A 21364-nucleotide genomic window follows, 5' to 3' on the forward strand; every position below is an offset into this window, starting at 1 on the left:
AATCCACTCGCTAGGTGAAGTGTTATATTTTGTATTATATTTGCATGTGTTATATAAAATTATATTAATTATTAATTGTAATAGTTTTATAATTATATTTAATAGTATTTTTGTACAATTTAATAAATATATTTATATTATATATAATTTAATTTGTATAATATTTACATTTAATAATTTGTAATATAAAATATAATTTATAATAATTTCAAAATAAATATAATATAATTTATAATATATATTATTATATTTATATTATATATTTATAATATATTCAATCATATTTATATTTAATCATTTTTAAATAAAATATAATATATATTACAAATACTAGCATAATATTAAATTAAAATAATTTCACACTGTAAAATATAGCGTGTAAGTTGCATGATTAAAATATCGTCTTAAAAAAAATATAATTACTAAAAAGTATTTGTTTTTTTTAATAAAATTTAATATTCTTCAACATTTCCTCCATTCTGTGCTGGAAAAAGCTACAGTTTACCGATTTTGTCACCGACAGATATAAGAGGAGCTCTTAAGAGGAACAAGACTAAAGAAAGAAAATTATGTTTATATATAGTGAGTAAATTATTTCTATATATAGAGATAATAATGTTTATCTAGTTTGAAATTTATCCTGCTCTACGCGCTTGGATTTTATTTATATATCCTTGCATTGCCTTACTACTTGTATCCTCATTCTTCTTCTCTCGATAATTGTAATTGCTCTCTAATGAGAATGGATAAGGCGAGCATGGCATTGGAATCGAATCGCGTGAAGTATCTTTACAGCTATGGAGGAAAGATTCTCCTTCGCCCCACCGATAGGAAGCTCCGCTACGTGGGTGGTGAGACCAGAATCATGGCTGCCCATAGAGACATCACTTTTGCAGGTTCGGAGAAAACAAAGATTGAATAGAAATGAATTCTGTATACCTCAAATTTCTTTATCGACTGACTTTCTTGTTGTTGGTTAAATAGGAGAAAACAAAGATTGAATAAAAATTAATGAATTGTAAGTTTCTTTATCGACTGAATTTCTTGTTTGGTTTTTGAATGATTTTTGTTGTTGTTGGTACAGATCTTATTGCAAAGATGGCAGGCAGAGGCGGTGGGTTTCGATGTGTTGCTCAAGTGCCAGTTGCCTGGTGAAGATCTCGATGCTCTTGTCTCCATTAAATCTGATGAAGAACTGGAAAGCATATTAGAGGAATATGACAGCCTTCCCACCAAATTTCGGGTCTTCTTGTTTGCAAAACCCGCCAATGCATTCCGACCGGTTACGTTGAGCGGCCTATCAATGCCTCCAGTGGCGGCCAATGAAAGGGTTACAGGGGCCAGCGGTGGTGATATGAAGGGCGCAAGGGCCACTATTTCCCCTAAGCCGCGGATCTTGCAGGGTTTGGAAAATCATTCTTGTTCGGTGCGCAAGGCAACAAAGGAGTCAACACTTGGTTTTAATTGCATATGGAAGAATCTTTACCAGGGAGGAGTCTTAGTACGCTACTGCGCTCATCCACAGTTTCTTGTCAAGTATTAGAGCATTCTACTCACAGGTTTTTGTGAGTTTCCAGCATCAACTCAGAAAAATGTGTTTCTGTTCTACCTAAATTACTCAGAGCATGCTTGATTTCTTGCACTCGGCAAAGATTCTCTGTAGATTAAGTTGCCTCAAAATTGTTTTATTTTATTGAACAGATTTCTATCTGAATTGTTACATTCAGATTTCGTGGCTTGGTTTATCAGTTGCCTCAAAATTGTTTTATTTTTACAGATAGAACATGCTGCAAACCCTAAGCAATGGGGAAGATCATGTTCTTTATACTCTTTTACATGTTGTAATATATTTCTACTGGATATTTAAAGATTTCTTGGTTTGGTAAATCAAATTGTCTCAAAATTGTTTTATTTTCGCAGAAAGAACATGCTACAAACCTTAACGTCAAATAAGCAATGGGGAAGATCTTTCTCTTTGTACTCTTTCTCTTGTTGTAATATATCATCTACTCAGCAAGATTCTTTGTAGATCAAGTTGTCTCAAAATTGTTTTATTTTATTGAACAGATTTGCATCTGAATTGTTACATTCAAATTTTTTGACTTGGTTGATCAAGTTGCTTCAAAATTGTTTTATTTTTCACAGATAGAACATGCTGCAAACCCTAAGCAATGGGGAAGATCATGTTCTTTATACTCTTTTTCATACTTGAATCCTTAAGAGTCTATAGAAATTGAATAGAATAGCTTTGTTTTGTTGAGATATGCTAAAGTGATCAGGAATGTGAAGGGTTAAATATTAGTTGTGATTAGATTTGTCAAATGTTTTCTTTTACTTTTGTTTATGCAGCATACAAGATGCATCTTTGATGGGATTTATTAATTAATTAAAAATTAGAATATAATAAGTTATTTTTTAATTAATTAATAATCATGGTCAAAAGTACATCACATAGTCGTTTCCCTTCCTTTTCTTTATAATGTCACATAGATGAATCAAAGGTATTCTAAAAATAGATGAATCATTTTATAAAATTACCTAAAGTTACATTTGGATTTGGATTAATTAGAATGAGAAAAATTAAGAAACTTGTTAGAAAAGAGGTTCTAAAAAAATGTAGAATGTTAGATGATAACACTAATAGAAATAGATCCCAAAGAATTGAAATGAACTTTACATCAAATAAAAGATTTAAAAAACAAAGACAATAATTTATAATAAAAAAATATCATTGACCTTTTTAATTTTCCTCCCATTTTAATATGACCTTGGTAGACTTCCTTACCAAATGCCTATCCAATTGGCCATTTTATTTGATATTTGTTAATTATAATAAAAATCACAAACAATTGTGCTTGATTTTTAATTTAATTAATTAAGCCAATAGGCTTTATTTGGTGGGGATACCCACCAGTTTCTCCTCATGTCTTACGTCGTTTTGTTTTAGTTCAAAAAGTTTGCGCCAGTCTCTCCGTTCGTCGATAGAAATGCTCTCCTCGACTAAGTTATTAGGATGAAAAAACGTTCTTCGTCCAGAGGCGACAGTTGCCAAGTTCGGTTCCTGCAGAGGCAGAGGGCGCTTCTACTCTATAGGAGCTCTTCTCATTCCAATCACCGGATTCACAAATGGGATGAGCACTTGGTTCAGATTTTGGTAGAAAATGTGGGCGATTAAAGCTGATCGAAATCATCAAATCCATTTGCCTTTCCACTCTAAAGCTGCAGAATCAGATTTAACTCATTTTATTTGTAGCTATGGACGTAGGTTTTAATTCTAGTAGAGAGAAGCCACACAGAAGCTTCAAACAGACACCAAAAAACCCAAATCGCAAGATTTTTTTCGGTAGATCCAAGTCACCCAAGAGAAAGTTGTGACGATTTTGCCGAACCTGTCAATATTTAATGAGGAGAAAGCATTGATTGTGGTGGAAGAAGGCATTCATCCAATTGCAAAGGCTTTGAAAAATGGAGCGAGCATGACTGCCAGAGAGAATTCATTCAACCTGTGCAAAATAAACTGTGTGAAAATGGAGTGGTGCAACTTTTTTTTGCATCAAGAAAACCATGTCGCCTGTGAAAGCAGAGAGATAAAAACAAAACAGAGCATACATAAACAACATTACACATGCTACATCACACAGAAAAATAAAGAGAATTTGATTTCTATTAACTCTCACAAAATGCATTACACTTTGCCTCTATTAACAGAGGATCAAACAAATAGTTCTAGACTACTTACGAAATCTGCATGAAGAACTAATTTAAATGCAAACTAACTTGCTAACACCGATGGTGGGCAATATCATGCAAAACTAATAACTGCATATCTTTTACGATGATGAAGATTAAAGTAACTGTTCTAGCATGGCATGCATGCGTGGATAGAAGTCTGGCCACTGTTTTATTACATGCATATAAAACTAAACTAAGACTTTCACCGAACTCTCAAGAAAGAATACTATTGGGATAAATTTATTTCATGCGTACTATGGAGAAGACATGCAATTGAGTTTTATCCACTGTTAGTGGAGAAATTACTGCATGGCAAGATAAATCTATTTCTTCTAACATTCCTCAATTTCTTCCAGTGACAATTTCAGCTTCAAGCATTCCCAAATTTTCTCGTAGATATTCAAAGTTTTTTCTAGGTAGTGCTTTAGTAAAAATATCAGTTAACTGATCTTCAGATCTGCAGATTCTCCGATGAAGTGATATCTCGTATCAATGTGCTTGCTCTTTTGGTGAAAAACATGACTTTTTGATAATGCAATTGCTGATTTGTTGTCACAAAACACTGGTGTAGGCTCCTCTTGTGCTTGCAATAGATCCTTTAATATTCTCTTCATCCAGATTGCTTGACATGCTGTTGATGTGGCTACTACATATTCAGCTTCAGCTGATGAAAGGGTCATTATAGGTTGCTTCTTTGATGCCCATGAGATTGCACCTATACCGGAATGAAAGATATATCTAGAAGTGCTCTTCCTATCATCAATATTGCCTGCAAAATCACTGTCAGTATAACCAATCAAATCAAACTCATTAGTGGTGGAATATAAAATTTCATATCCCTTGGTTCCTACAACATATCTCATTATCCTCTTTCCAACTTGCCAATGTGAGTCTTTTAGCAACTCCATAAATCTTGATATTAAACTAACACCATACATAATATCCGACCTTGTAGCTATGAGATACGAGACTTCCAACAAGCCTCTTAAACAAAGTTGGATCAACATTTGACCCTGTGTACTCTCTGCTTAGTTTTGTTCCTATTTCAACCGGGGTTGGTGCTAGTTTAGAATTCAACATATTAAACTTTCTCAATACATCCTTGGCATACTTAGATTGACAAATAAAAATTCCTTTATTAGATTGAACAACTTCAATGCCTAAGAAATATCTCATCATACCCAAATCTGTCATTTCAAATTCCTTCATCATTGTTGATTTAAAAGTGTCTATAGACAAATTTCCAGTGAAAATCAAATCATCTACATATAAGCACACAATCAAAATCTGACCTTCTTTGTTAATCGTTGTGTATAGAGTGGTCTCATTACTACTTCTGCTAAAACCATTGCTTGTCATGTATGAATCAATCTTGCTATACCATACTCTAGGTGCCTATTTGAGACCATAGAGCGCTTTCTTCAATCTATAGACCTTATCTTCATTTCCATGCACTTCATAACCTAGCGGTTCTTTCACATACACTTAGAAAACCATTCAAAAATGTAGATTTAATATCCATTTGAAAAACTTTCCAATTATTTTGAGCAACTATTGCTAAAACAATTCTAATTGTATCAAGCCTAGCAACTGGTGCAAATGTTTTAGTATATAATCAATTCCATGTTGTTGTGCTTAACTTTTTGCTACTAATCTAGCCTTATGCTTATCAATTCAGATGTTTGTGGGACATTTCTAGGGCTTGGTTGCATAGAGGAGGCATTCACAATTTCTTACATGGGGGCAACCATACCCATAGGTGCAGCCTCTGTAATAGGGATTGATGAGCTTGCTTCGGTAGGGATGACAAATTTCTCAATAGGGGAGGCCATTTTTAATGCTTGAGACTGAGAAATGGTTCGGAAAGCATATACAAGAGTAAAACCTATGGACCCCTAGGACACACACAAACAACTCAAAATACCACTGTAGCAATTTGATAATGTGTACAAGCTGGACAAAATCACTTACTAGCTTTCTTTTTTACTAAAATTGCTTGGAAAGCACACTAGAATGCTAGAAATCGCTTTTCTTCCCACTCTAGAATGCTTTGAATTCTCTCTGTATGCAAGGCATGAAAAATGCCATTGAATTCTCATTTTATTATGATGCCATTAATTCATTTGTGCTGGACAGAGGTAGTCGTTCGCATCAATTTTGAATTTCATCAGTTGATCTTTTAATAGAAGGTCAAGATTGCTCATTGACCTTCCTTGAATAGTGATGTGGTATCCCCTTAAAGTCCCCTTTGTCACTTTAGAAATTTATATTCTTTGAAGCTTCTTCGGCCATCTCAGCTATCTCCCCGGGATAATCCTCTATTGTAGATTTCCCTTGTTTTATTTATCCCGTGATGTCATTTACCCCTTCTTCTATCCTTGCAGGATAAGCTTTTCTGTGTTTTACCTTGGAAGCCTTATCCCGCGTTGCTCCTAGCTGGCCGCTTGCAAGCCCTTTTCCTTTATGTTCCTATTGTTTGCAGGATAAGCCTTTGAACTAGCTTTGTCTTATCCTGTAGTACTCCTTTTATCCCCACGGGAATACACGGGATAAGCTTTCCCTTATTTCCATCTTATAACTCTTATCTCGTGGCCATCTCTGAACAAGAGGAACACATCACAGGATAAGACTTCCTCTTCTTTCCTTTAACACTCTTATCCCATGGTGCACCTTTGAGTCTTACTCGTTGATCTTTCATTCACCTTTTTTGTGGATCTCTGCTCCCCACGAGATAAGCCCTTTTACCCTTTTCTTAGTTATTTTCTTATCTTGTGACTCTTTTCTTATCCCCACATGAACGCGTGGGATAAGAAAAGCATAGCATCCTTCTTTGTTGACTTGTCCTGCGTTGCCCTATAATGCTATTATGGTAACTTGGAGACCCTGCGGGATAAGATTTCTGCTTTGTGCCTAAGACAACCCTTATCCCGCGATGTCATTTACCCCTACTTCTATCCTTGCAAGATAAGATTTTATGTGTTTTACCTTGGAAGCCTTGTCCCGTGTTGCTCCTAGCCTTCCACCTACAAGACCTTTTCCATTATGTTCCTACAATCTATGGGATAAGCCTTTGAACTAGCTTTATCTTATCTCGCAATACTCCTTTTATCTCCACAGGAATGCACAGGATAAGCATTCCCTTATTTCTAGCTTATAACTCTTATCCCACAGCCATCTCTTTACAAGAGGAACACATCACGGGATAAGACTTCCTCTTCTTTCCTTTAATACTCTTATCTTGCAGTGTACATTTGAGTCTTACCTATTGAAATTTTATTCACCCTTGTTGTGGATCTCTGCTCCCCATGGGATAAGCCATTTTACCCTTTTCTTAGTTATTTTCTTATCTTGCGACTCTTTTCTTATCCCTGCGGGAATGCGTGGGGATAAGAAAAGCATAGCCTCCTTCTTTGTTGAATTGTCTCGTGTTGCCCTATAATGCTATTATGGTAACTTGGACACCTTGTGGCATAAGATTTCCCCTTTGTGCCTAAGACAACCCTTATCCCGCGAGCCTCTCATAGTGCTCCTAGATCATTGCGGGATAGGTCTCTACTGCTTGTTTCTTTTAGCCGCTCCTTATCTCGTGTTGCTTCTTTTCTCACCTTGTTGTTGTCATGAGATAAGGATTTCCTTTATAATTCTTTCCTCCTTCTTATCCTGCGGTGCCTGATCATTGATGCAAATGTGTTGCAGGATAAGATGCGCTCTTTGGAAACTATCATTTCCTTATCCCGTGAGGTTGAAAATCACATTGAAACATCCAGTGGGATAAGGGACAAGGGGCGCTTTATTTGTAAATCTTATCCCACATGACCGAGTCACTTGAGATCGACACTTAGGTGATCATTTAGAACATGTGGAAAACCTTATGGGTTAAGTTATCGTGTGCAGGGCCTTCCTAGGGAAATAAATGACTCAAGACTTGGGGTTTTAGCAATACTTAGGAGAATCATTTTGCCTGTTGTGTCTTGTTTAATTGGTATTTCAAAGGAAAGTTAAATTCAATTAAACTAACTATGAAAAGTATCATTTAGCTATATAACATTGGAGGTTGGGTAGCTAACAGATCTATCTGAAAGGGGATTTAAAAATTGGTCTCTCAGAGTTATACATAGGTTTTGTAAATGAATAACTCTATTGCCCAAAGGAAATAAGGCACTGGTCTAGTTGAAGATAAAATTCAATTCAAGATCAAACAAATCATTTTCATATTTATGTGTATGTTAGTAGGATATAGAAGTAGAGAACAGGAGTAAGAAGTAATCAAATTGAAACAAGAGCTAATCAGTAAAAGGATAATTAGGAAAGTAGAAGAAATCAAGTAATTTAAACAATATTATATTTTATCCCAAAGGTATATGCCACTTTGAGATAAACACTAGAAGTAGGAAATATAGTGTGTAATCTACTATAAAAAGCACCAATTTGGAGAACTGATTGGTGAGTAGGTACACCCGCCTAGGTTCTGCAGAGCCTAAACTGAGGGAGTTAGCAACCTTGAAAGGTTCACTCTATTAGTTGGCCAAATAAATTTGAGAGTTCAAAGATAGGAGTTGGAATTTCCTTAGAACTTATCCAATATATTGATTTGAGAACCAACATCTACTAGGACATATCACCACCTTTTTGCATCCTAAAACTATCTAATTGAATGAATCCTAATTGAATCAATTTCCTAGGACATTTTTCTATTCTTTTCAAAAGAATTGAATGAATCTTAATTTAAGGAGATCCCTAATGCATATAATTAACTAAATATATCTAAAATGAACTCATCTAAGATGAATGGATGAATCTTAGCTAGAGAGAGAGAGAGAGAGAGAGGAAAAGTGATAGGGAGAATGATGCAGGAGCACCTAGGCCTCATTTTTCAACACAGGTTTGAGAGCAAGTTTGATTTTCATTATCTTTGAGTGGGAATGGTTGTTTAAGTTTTTTTGTGTTGCGTTAAGTTGTTTGGATGAGTTTTGAACTCATTGTGAGGTTTTGTTTTCCTGTTTTCATCTTTTGCTCAAAATTGCCAGTTTTGGAGTTGCCTGGCAAAATGTTATAAAAAGTGAGTTTTTTATGTGATTTTCTTTTGAAAAGGTATAGGCATGTTTTGTGTTTTTTTTTTAGGTGTGAGAAGTGTTCTTAGGTGTTTTGTGGGGTTTGAGTTCAACCCTACACATTCTAGGCACAAAAGTTGTCATTTTACGCATCCAAAATGTCAAATTTTAGTGTGCTTGGACATGTACCTATCTGTACAAGAGGTTAACCAACCTGGAATGGTATTTATTCTCTTGTGGGAACTATTGTAAGGGTTGTTCAATCAGAGTTTTTAATGATTATGAAAGTTTGCACTTATTTTACCTTGTTTTTCCCTAGTTTCTAACTTGGTGTAAGCAGCAGTTCGTACACCTGCTGTACTTTTCCGTACTGTTCTTTCATTTTCAGTTTCTACTATGTTTTATTAGACTCCTCCCTTTGGTGGAATTAAATTTGATTAAGTTTTGAAGTTGTAGCAAAATTGTTTTGATTTCACAGTTTCACTACCCATTCTAGGAATTTGGGCAAGAATGCTTGACCAACTTGGTTTCTTGGAGTCCTAAAGTGTTCATGGCTTCTCAAGAACCAGTTGGTCAATTTGTAAATTATGTAAATATGAGTTTTGGTTTCAAGAGTGCAAGTACAAGGTGTTTTGTGGCCATGGAGCCCTAGGCAAGTATGCCATTTGGCTAGGGTCTTGCATAAATTTGATGCTTTGCTCTCCCATAGCAATTGCATTCTTTTGGTGAATAGTCCTATGTGATGTCCAAGTGAAGTGTGCAAGCAAAGAGACTTCCTAATTATGGAAGAGGAAGGTTATATGTTACAGTTTCATGAATTGTAAGCCAAAACAGCGAGTCACTGTTTGGTAGTTGTTTTCTTTCCTAGTTTGCTCTCCACCATTCATTGGTGTATGAAAACCTCTGTCTATACTTATTTGATTGTAAACAAGAACAAAGAGAGGTGTAAGCCCTACTCATGGGTAATGTAAAAGCCAAGATCAAAAAATGATCTCCTTAGGCAAAATGAAAAACACCCAACAGGCTGTCATAGTCAAGTATGACTGATTTTTGCTTATTTGTTGAAGTTGTATATGGATTTCTCCCCTCCAAATTGCAGGTATGAAGAAGGAAGAGAATTACTAATAAATTACAAAAAAACCTTCAAATAAGAGTTTTAACATTGCAAAGTGCAGGTCCAAAATGGGAAAACAGTGAAAAGAGGAAAAGTGCAGTCCTATTTACTATTTGTAATTGCCTAATGCCTTTTGTGCACGGAAAATTGGATTCCTTCTTGTCTCTAATGTTGGTTATGTTCATATGCTTCAGTTGTAATTGGAATTTTGCAAAAAGTGCTTGTAGAAGGCAAAAGTGAAAAGTTGTCAAATGTTGCATTTCTTTTTTGTGCATATTATGAAAATATTGTTCTTCACTCTGTGAGGTTTAAATTTTTTTTTTTATGGCCTTGTTAGCCAACAAAAAGGTATAAATAGGTGTCTTTGAGTCATTTTGAGGTTCCCAAGCTTGAAATGTGGTTTTTGCCAACAAACCCTACCAAAACCCTCCTTTTATGCCCATTTTTGGGACAGTCACAGAAAAGGCTTTAGGGACCCCCAAACTTGATGAATCTTCAAGAACCCCCAAAATGGTATCCAAAAATGTGATACTTTTAGTCTGAAAGTCCATCACTTGAGCAGGGTGAGCACAAAACCCCAAAAGGAGGGCTAATTGCTTGTAGCCTTTTTAGGCCTTAAAATTGAGTTTTGGTCAAATCGGGTATACAAATGGTGAATGAAAAGCACAAAAGACATCAATGGCAGTTGAAACAAGTTGTCCTCACATTAATTTGACACCTTTTGTGGGATAGACTCCAAAAACATAGTTTTAGCACTTGAGGAGGACTTCTACATCTCAAAACATAGAAGACAAAAGACACCATTGGGAGTAAAACTTAGTTTCAATGTGTAAACCAACAAAAGGAGACCTTGTGCAGTTAGGGAGTAGGTTAAGGAAAGAGTTATGAAAGCCTAAAGGATGAACAAGGAGTCAGTTTACCAAGCCATAGTGGTTTTGGGGTTGAAGCCCTTGAGTAACCAAGAAGTCTTGTCTTAGGGAGGTGGAACAAGAGGAAGTTTCAGGTTGTCTATGAACCTTTGCACTTTGAGTACAGAAACAATACCTTGAAATTAGTAAGGACCTAATACCTTGAAATTAGTAAGGACCTATTCTTAGTGAATAAACAACTCACTTGATCTTTCCACTTGCATCACCTCCCTATCAGAGAAAGGGAGAGAGGGAAGGAGAGAGAGACTTGAGACATAAGGAGAGTAATAGGCAAAGAGAAAGAGATGTGAGAGAGAAAGAGAAAGGAACGACAAGGAGAGAATGGACAAAATGGGATGGAGACATCTGAGAGAGAGAGAGAGAGAGAGAGAGAGAGAGAGAGAGAGAGAGAGAGAGAGAGAGAGAGAGAGAGAGAGGGTTTTCTTTCCTCCTCTATGTTGGGCAACTCTTTAATCAATAAATTATAACTTTTCTAGGTTTCCCCTTCAATCTGAGGTGGTTGGGCCAAATTCTTTACTGCCAACATGACCTCCTTCAGGCTTTGACTCCTTGGCAGCCATGTAGCTCTAATTGGTGAGTAGGTACACTCACATAGGTTCTACAGAGCCTAAATTGAGGGAGTTAGCAACCTTGAAAGGTTCACTCTATTAGTTGGTCAAATCAATTTGATAGTTCAAAGATAGGAGTTGGCATTGCCTTAGAACTTATCCAATATTTTTATTTGAGAACCAACACTTACTAGGACATATCACCACCTTTTTGCATCCCAAAAGTATCTAATTGAATGAATCCTAATTGAAGCAGATCCCTAGGACATTTTTCTATTATTTTCAAAAGAATTGAATGAATCCTAATTGAAGCATATCCCTAATGCATATAATTAACTAAATGTATCTAAAATGAACTCATCTAAGATGAATGGACGAATCTTAGCTAGAGAGAGAGAGAGAGAGAGAGAGAGAGAGAGAGAGAGAGAGAGAGAGAGAGAGAGAGAGAGAGAGAGAGAGAGAGAGAGAGAGAGAGAGAGAGAGAGAGAGAGAGAGAGAGAGAGAGAGAGAGAGAGAGAGAGAGATTGATAATATTCATAATATCTACAAGTCATCCACAAGTTAGTTTGTCAATCACAATGTCTAGTTAACCAGGTCCTAAAACCCACATGTTACTCCAAGAGTCGGGACATGAACTACATGTCACCCAACCCACATTATACTTGGTCCAATGAACATCCACACACTTTGTCTAGCTAGTGCATAGTGCAATACTCTAGTGCATTTATTTGGAACACCCTGGAACAAACTACGAACTAGTCATAGTGAGAATAATGTCAACCTTAACTTTCCTTCTTGATCACCCCCTATATAAAATTTGAATAGATTTGTCTTTATGTTTAGCCTTACTGATTTTTCAAACTAAAAGCCTCAAAACAACATACTACATGGTACAAAATATTGCATCAATGTACTAATAGGTTGTGAGCAATAGACCTTTGAAAAATATCATAAATAATTTTTAATATAGAAATGTTTAGTATCCCATAGGTAAATTTTGATTTTTACATATAATTACATATAGAAATGTATAATATCCCATACCGTGGCAATGTTTACTTATAATTTCATATAAAAATGTTTAATATCCCATAGGTCAATTAATTTTTTTACATATAATTATAATATCCCATGTAATATCCCATTTAATTATAATTACCCATCTAATATCCCATTTAATATACCATTTAATTATGTTATTGAAATATCGCATTTACAAATAATTATAATATCCCATAGGTCCTGTTATTACATATTTTTACAAAATATTTTATGCTATATAGAGGCCTTTTTCTCTTATCATATGAGAATTTATTACTGGTTTGCATGTGTAGGAACCTTATTGGAACAAGTAAAGTTCTCTAAGGATCAGTTGTTTTAGGAATGCCAAGGTATTAGTCGGGCACACTGAGGGCATGCACTAAGCATAGAGTGCACAAGGAATCCATTATGAAGCATTTGTCAACAAAGCAGTCATTATGGTGTGATCAAGGATTGTCTTCTAATATGTTTCAGACCCTGTGGGAAAAGTTGGGATCATTAATTTACAAGATGGATGGCTCATTTGTGCTAAATTGCAAAATTTCACTTATCGGCATAAGTAGTTCCAATGAAACCGCATTGGCTAGCCAAAGGAGGATTATCGGTATCACTTATACCAATGAAACAAAGTGCAGACTCATTGGAGCGCTTAAAAAATACTCAACACGATGCACACTCTTGGAAAGGTCATTCCATCGAGATAGCTTGTTCCAACGAGATAGTAGGCGATTGTTTTCTATTGTTTTGTATCAGCTTATCGGCAATGTAGAAATTGATATACTGATAACCTATGAAACCATCAGTATAACTTATAACGGTATGGCAAAGCTTATCATATAGTATTAGGAGATTGGAAGTAATGAGAAAGTTTTATGCTGCTACCTGATGACTAAAGGAAACTGAAGGCAAGCCCATCGAAAAAGAGAACCATATCGGAGTAGTGCAAAAATAGCTAGACCGTTCCCCGATGACATGGAGAATTGGAAGGCGTAGCTATCGATATTACCTATACTAATAAAACAAACTCAGAAACATAAATCACAAAGTGCACTGAGAACTCATCAAGACTTTAGGAGGAATAGAAAAAAGCTATTCCAACCCTTGATGAAGATAGAAGCACTTGTAGGGGCATCGACATGAGTTATACCGATAAAGAAAGCATCTAATGAGGATTCATCGGGACACCAAAGGAATAACTTTTATGTTATGCCAAAACCCGATAGGACCTTTTAGGCAAATGGTAAGTGTGAGGAGTACCTCGAGATAAGTTATGTCAATAATGCGGTGGTCTTAGTCAGAATGTGGATTGGAATATTGAGATCATCGGGGCATCAGAGGGACATGAAATAAACTATACCGACACCCGATGAGTTAAGTAAAAGGAAACCAAAGGTGAATGCATCAGGGAGAATTATGCCGATGGAGTGTTAAAACAAAAGGCAAAGCTGAGATTGAAGTGATGCCCATCGGGATGAAATGAACCATCAGGATAAAGAAAAAAATTATATCTTGAGACCCGATAAGTGGGTCAGGATAGTTTGTGCCAATCAAAAAGCAAAAAGTGGTAAAGTCATAACAACCGACGCCAAAAATTTGAATCATTAGGAGGATTCTTGTCGATTAGCCATTGGATGTCTTGATGAGAAGAACTGACAAAATGGTTTCGATTAAATGCATCAATTGAGAGATCTGTTTCCACACAAAGCAAATCCATCAATATTTGCAATAATCAATTGCAAGATTGGACTCCTTGGGACATATAGCCAGTATTACAGAGCAACATTTCTCATGAAGTTATTGTAGAAAGATATCAAGTGCTTATTGAGAAATTTTTTGAGTTACTGAGCATACAGTGAAGGAATTTGCAGAGATGGAGGGGTCAAGCTCAAAAGGGAAGCAAAAGGTTGCCGAAATATCCAGTACCACGGTGAAGAAATCAAAGGGTGAGGTCAATGAGGTCCGAAGAAAGCTAAATCAGGACATGATAGACCAAATGGGATCACCAAGAGCTAGGTCACACAGAGATAAGGTAAATTTGCCTATCCGCGACCAGTTGGAGGATAGATACAAAGAGATTAGAGATGTATTCACCACAGTGCGAGGGCACGAATTATTCCTTTTCAATTACTTCCATAGGGATGAGCCCATGCCAATTTCAAACCCATGGAAAACTCATCTAGGTAAACTTGTAGTACCCAATGTGTTTGTGAATATTTATTTGTTGAAGCTTTTAGTAAGACATTATGATGCAAACAAGCGATGCATTATGTTGCCTGATGGGACTGCTCTAGTGCACTTTGCAAAGGCTACAATTCAAGAAGTTTTTGTAGTAGATTTGGAGGAAGATGTGCCTTTATCTTTTGTAGATTTGGAAGAGGAGTACATGAAGATGGACACTACATACCAGGGCTGGAACCTCACTATCCACAAAGCAGAGAAGGGGAGGCTAACAGAGGAAGATGGTCCTCCTTATGACACGACTATTTTCAAGAAGTATCTGCAATATACATATATGTCTTGTGGTCAAGTGGGAGGAGTTGAAGCTCCTGATGTGGCAAACATAGGACCGTTGGTTCTAGTAGCAGAAATTTAGAGGCATGAACCTAGGGTTTTGACTTTGCTTCATACTCGGTAGACAGATGAACCTGAAGGATAATCTAGACAAATATTTCAAGCACTATTCATTGTTAATGCATATTATTTTATTTTATAGGAAACTTAGATGGTTATAGCTAGAAGAATTGAATGTAAATACAGTTGGGAAGGATGGAAAGGAGCAACCGGTTCAATTATGGGTTTCCCTTTGGGATTAAAGATTTGTCAATTCTCATTACCTCAAATTTGAGGAAATCTTTGTGAAACCAATTTTCTTTCTTTTTGATGAGCCTCGACAATGATCATTTTCAGAGGAGGTCAAGAAGTTTCTTAGGCCTCACAAGTACCAAAATCCAATGGTCAATCACAACTAGGGTGATTGGTACTCATGCCAAAACTTCACTTTTGTTCGATGCTATGGATTTGAGGGTTATCCATATGTGCTACCAATGCTTGCATCGAACAATATTGCCTTCTTGGAAATTGTAAGGAAGTTAAGTGTGTCTAATGCCAAACATTTCAGAGGAGCACATAAGAAAGCTTTCCTCCCTGGCACACTTCACTTTCAGGATTTTAAAATTGTATCAACCAGGGCATATGAGGCCATTGAAAGGAAGTTGGTGGATGAATAAAACTTGTTTCAACATGCATCTAGAACACACTATGATCCTGAGGGTTACATCCATTCAAGCAGGAAAAGATAGGAGTTGGGAGACTACTTCCATCAGGAAGATGAATTTGAAGACATGTGCAAAAATAAGGAGGTGGAAGAGCTTGCTGAAGTTATGGGGACCCTGGAGAAGAGGCTAGAGGAAAGAAGGCAGAGACTAGAAAAAATGGAGGGAGAAATAACCCAAAGTGAATCAGGGGAAAATGAAGTAGCCTCCATGTTCCGTGCACCTGAGAAGGAGAAGGACTCAGAAGTAGAGAATAGACTTGTTGTTGCTTTGAATGCAGAAATAGATGAAAGAATGGCAGAACATGTTTCTGTTGTATCTGATGATCAATTCATTAAGTCTAAGGAATTCAAATAATTCTCGTACGACTTCAAGGGAAAGAAATTAAGGGGAGCAGTGCCAAACGTTACCCCTGAGAATGAAATAGAAATGATGAAGAGGTTGAAGAAAGACATTGACACAAAAGTTGAGACTATGACCCCACAAAAGGGTAGGCGATTGCTAGTAGAGGCAGGAATAATTGTTTTTCCAGGATGGGACCTGAGTGCTTCATTTATTTTTTATTCTTTGTTACATTCAGATAATAAGGATATGAAATTGAACATCCAAGGAGTGCAAGATATTTTTATTGGATCAAGATATGATCCAAAGGAGGAAGAAATGTTATTGTGGGCCTTATATCCTTCTAATAAAAGGCCAAAAATCATTAATGTAGATAAAGCTATTGGTCACATGATAACCTTGAAAGTTGGAGAAGTAGATCCTATGGTCACAGCTGACATAGGTATTAATATTTCAAAATTCAATAAGGCCCAAATGAAACATGAGATAGCAGAGAAGAATAAGTATAAGGCTTTATATGAAGAGACGCTTAAGAGGAGTGGGCACCCGATTCCCCAAATTACAGATTCAGGAAGCCAATGGAAGAAAAAATTTGAAAAGCTATCTTATGAATACAATAAGTTGAAAAAATATATGAGCAGCATTAGGGCCGATACCACTTGTGTGTTGCTAAGTAGGAGATATGACAATTTGGAGAAAGCATTGAACAAATTCTGGGATGAATATCAGAGGAACATGGACAATATGGTTTCACACACCAGAATTTGAGATAGACTTGACATGTTGTTATAGGATGCATCGACCAAAGAGAAAGTAAAGAGGAAGGTGCAGGGTCTGCTTGTTACACATGAGGAAACTACAAACCAATTGAAGTCTGAATTTGATGAATGCCAATAGATTGTTCAACATGGGGTTCCAAGTCTGGTAGATGATGTAGGTGTGATCAAAGAAAAAATGGTATGGATCTCTGAGTGCAAGTCTATGCTTAGTGCAACCCATGCCATTGCCAGATCAAATGTCCTTGACATGAATGAAATGGCCAATCAGTTGGAGAATTATTATGTGATCAAGAATGCAGCTAAGGATGCGATCTTCAAGAATGCAGCTAAGGATGCGATCAGTTTGTAATGCAATCGGTGTTTTAGTTAGGCTATTTAGTTACTGTTTAGTTAGTTGTTAGGATAATGGAAGGCTGCGTCTTTCTATTCATGCCTCTTGGCATATGTATTTATAATGAGTCATTTTGATTGTAATTGGGGATTTTTTCATAGAACAACATGTTGCTGTAAGGATTGAAAGTCATTTGTAGTAGGGAAGTCTATAGGAAGAAGAAGTATCATTTTGTGAAAGAAAATTGTAATGAAGTATCTCCAAGTGTAGCTTTTGTGTGATTTCATTTCTCAAAGATTAATATACAAGGTTCATTGTTTCTACTTCAAATATAGTGTATAGTTCTATGTTGATGAAATAATCTTTGTCCTCTTGATAAATCTGTTTAAGGATTTGCTATAATGTGAATCACATGCTGTTACATTAAATGTGAGATTGGGTTCTTATTGTTTATGTGACACATATTGAACCATTATAGTGATGATTAACATTGTCTCCTGAGTTGATAAAGTTATTTGTCCACAAAGTATCATATATATTCTTGGATAGAGGCACTGGTTTGTTATTCATTCTTTGAGATTCTGATTTGATACGCATAAGGTCCTTGAGAAAGAAACATTCTTCTAAAGCCTTTTGAACTAATCTATTGCATATTTCTTGAATGTCCTGAAAGCATTTTATTTCCAAAATACAACAATCATTATGCATAATTATATTTACATTCAATTTTCAATTTCAAAAGCATTCAAATAAAAGCACTCAACAGTAGCAGGAAATTATTGCCATTCTTGCAAAGAGCTGTTTCAGCACAATTTAAATCCACTTTAAATAACTCTTGTTGTGCTTGAGAGGGGGAGGTATACCCAGCTAGGTTCAGTGGAGCCTAAAGTCCAGAGGGATTTAGTCTTTGACTATCCTCGTTCATTGGCCAAGGCTGATTGGACTGCTTAAGGATTTGGCAAATCTTTTGGTTTTCCAATCTATGGTTTTGGGCACCAACAGGTTGGTGACTCTACTGGGGTGTTGTGATAAGAAGTACTTAAAATTTCTGGTGGTTAGATTTTAGACTCTGGTGGAGGAAAGAGCCTAGAAGATTAGTAAAAGATATTATTCCTCTTAGAGGTGGAAACTCTACATGTAATACATGAGTAATGATTGGTATGTTGAGAAAATAAGAGAAACTCCTAGAAATTTGTCATTAAGATTTATGCAGGGGAGGAGATCTCCACACAAAGGACAAGAAGATCTTGTTCTGTTGAGTCCCAAGAAAAGGAACAAAGGAAAAAAATCAAACATGGTATTTGAAGGATATAAGAGATTTCCTAGTAGGGAGGAAGATTCTTCATCTGCTAGCAAATCAGAGAAAAAGAGGGAAATCCTTTTCATAAAATAAATTCAAATGATAATAGACATAGCCATGATGAGATCACGAATGCTGAGGAACATGAAGAAAAATAGTGGAATGATCTTATTCTTATAATGACCAATATGAGTGTTGATGATGCCAAGATGGCAAAGGCACTTAAAAGGAAACCAGATTGGGTGTTACAGAAACTAGGAATAGAGAGAAATAATATTTCAAGCCCCAAGACAAACAAAGTAGAAGAAGAGAGAGGTGAAACAATTAGACAAGTAGTTCCAAAATATAATCCTCCTCATATGAGAAAAAATGACCAACCTTTTGTAACCTATGACAACCCATTGGTAAGTGAAAATAGAAGATGGAGGGATGGACATAGAGATCAAAATGAAGAAAGGCCAGAGGATGGAAGAAGGAATGGAGATGGGGGAAATTATGGTGCCCAGATTAACACAAATAGGGGTAACCATGATGGAAATAATGGGTGTGACAACAATCAGAATAATGGACAAAATAGAGGTAATAATGGCAATTATGGAAGTGGCAATGGGGGATGTAGGAACAATGGTAACAATAATGGAAATAATAATAGGGGTGGAAACAATGGTTATAACGGAAACTATGATAACAATTGTAGACACCCAAAATTGTCATGTCTAATTAAATAAATATTTTATTTATTTAATTATCTAAGCCTAATTCTTCTATTAATTAAATAAATCTTTATTTATTTAATTAATTCATTTATCCTCTTCTAGCCTTATTTCTCATTTGAATAAATACATTTATTTATTTAAATTATCCTTTTCCTAAATCAAATAAATATTTTATTTATTTAATTGATCCCACTTCTTCTATTAATTAAATGAATCTTTATTTATTTAATTAATTCATTAACCTTTTCTACCCATGACACATGTCATTCATCTCTTAATTCCTACACTACCTACCTCTTTCATTATTTTATTATTTCTTTTACCTACCCTCTAATCATAGCCGACCTCCTTTTACACCTCTCAATCTTATCCCTCCATTTCATATAGTTTCTTCTATATAAGGAGATGCTTCCTTCATTATCAAACCCTAATCAACCTAGCTAATCATTTTATGCACTTGACTACACTACGATCCTACTTGCAACCACATTCCATTCTTTGTTGAGCTCTTGTGCACATAAAATCTGAGAGTAAATATATCAAACAAGATCAATGGAGATAGGAAGAATGAAGATCAAAACCCTATTGGACATGTAATGGTATAATCTTTGTGATTTCATTTGATTTGCATTGTCTTAGGTAATCTTCATATGTTATGGTGGATCTTTGTTGTTGTTAGGCTAGGGTTTGGTGGTTGAATTCATTTAGCCTTTCAATTTTGTTATTATTGTTATCCATTTTCACCATAAACAACAATAATGGAATTGTGAACAATCAAAGTAACCATCATGTTGGCAGGCAACCCTTAATCATTGAAAGGTACAGACAATTGGATTTCACTGGCATTGGATCTTTGAAAATTAGGGTTTTGCATTATTTTGCTAATATCTCACAAATTGCTTTGAAATTTTGTAGAAATATTTTTATGCAAGTTTGGAAGACCATCAGGACTCTCCAGTAAAAATTTTAGATTTTTTGGATCGATTTGCATTTTATATGATTTTTCATAAAAAATTAATTTTTGGAAAAAATTAGCAAATTTTTTGGATTTTCTTACATTTCTGGAAATCTCTTGAAATTTTACAGGTGGTCTTTTTTTATGATGAATCAGATATTTGAATTGGTCAACAAAACACATTGTTGAAGGCCCCTATTTCACAAAGTCTTTTGGATCTAAAATTTACCTAACTTGTGTGCTTGCAGGAAGGGGTGATCATTTGAAACAATCCAAACTACTAATAAATCTTTGTTGCAGGTCCTTGGCAAGGGTTTTTGGATTTTTATTATGTGTCTTGTTTTCATAGACTAGCAAACACTTCAATTGGTGCACTAAAATTGAATCATTGTCTTTTGTGTCTTGAGCAATAGGCTCTTTTTGTTTAATCTTTAGAGGGCCTGTCTTCCCATGTGGTCATTAGGACTACTAGTGAGAAGAGAACGACCCAAGTGGTAGCAAAAGAAAAGCCATCTTCTTCCAAACCACTATAAATAACTGTATTCATGGTGAAAACTGTGAATAACGTGTGCTGATTAGTTCATACCGACACTATGTCTCCCCATAAACTCGTTTGATCAAATTTATTTGATCAGTTGTAGGGCATAACCCCTACCGGCTGGGAGCCTTCTGTATTTACAGAGCTAAAAGTGCCACATGTATGGCCACATGAGCCGATGCCCTTACTAGCACCTTTTTGTTTTAGAAGCCCAAATCCTTCTAGTTGTTGGGGCAGGAGGTCGGACCTCTGGTAGCGGCCCACACACATACGGTTCTTATTAGAGATACAAAGTTCAACACGGGGAGTTTTCATGGGGACTGATGCTTGGCTGACCCGAGAAGTGAGTGCCGAGGGTGGAGCCAGTGAGGTCAAGCATCTAAGTATCCGCTCTGAATAGTGTAGCCTCGGGGGTAAAACCCCATGTGGGATCAACAACTATTGTCTTGGCCAGCCATAAGAATTGTGCTTGACTTATTTTAAACATTCAAACTTTCAAGACCAAAAAACAAAACATTGTGTCTTTTGTGTCTTCAAGTGTATGCAAAATAATTTTACATCAAACAACACACTTTTCTTGGAGTCATTGTCAGTCTAAACACTTGCAAACATTGAGTCCTCATCAACATTGTGTCCTCTTGTCATCAAAAATAGTCAAACATTCAGATTTTGTCACAACCAACAACTTCACAAATTGGAAAAATTTTATAGTCCAG

The 21364-nt window shown here is 35.9% G+C and overlaps 1 protein-coding gene across 1 annotated transcript; it reads left to right on the plus strand.

Moving 5' to 3' along the window:
- Nucleotides 1-604: 604 nt before the first annotated feature.
- LOC131041276 (uncharacterized) lies at nucleotides 605-1693 on the plus strand. The gene is made up of 2 exons (XM_057974309.2): nucleotides 605-896; nucleotides 1085-1693. Exons 1-2 carry the CDS (start codon nucleotides 798-800, stop codon nucleotides 1541-1543), a joined length of 558 nt encoding a protein of 185 aa, XP_057830292.2. The 5' UTR covers nucleotides 605-797; the 3' UTR covers nucleotides 1544-1693.
- Nucleotides 1694-21364: the final 19671 nt, after the last annotated feature.

This window comes from Cryptomeria japonica, chromosome 6, assembly GCF_030272615.1.
Source record: "Cryptomeria japonica chromosome 6, Sugi_1.0, whole genome shotgun sequence".
Lineage (NCBI taxonomy): Eukaryota > Viridiplantae > Streptophyta > Pinopsida > Cupressales > Cupressaceae > Cryptomeria > Cryptomeria japonica.

Coding starts and splice junctions, on each gene's coding strand:
- LOC131041276 (XM_057974309.2), top strand. CDS start 798: ATGGAGGAAAGATTCTCCTTCGCCCCACCGATAGGAAGCTCCGCTACG. Junction 897..1,084: donor TAGAGACATCACTTTTGCAG/GTTCGGAGAAAA, acceptor TTGTTGGTACAG/ATCTTATTGCAAAGATGGCA.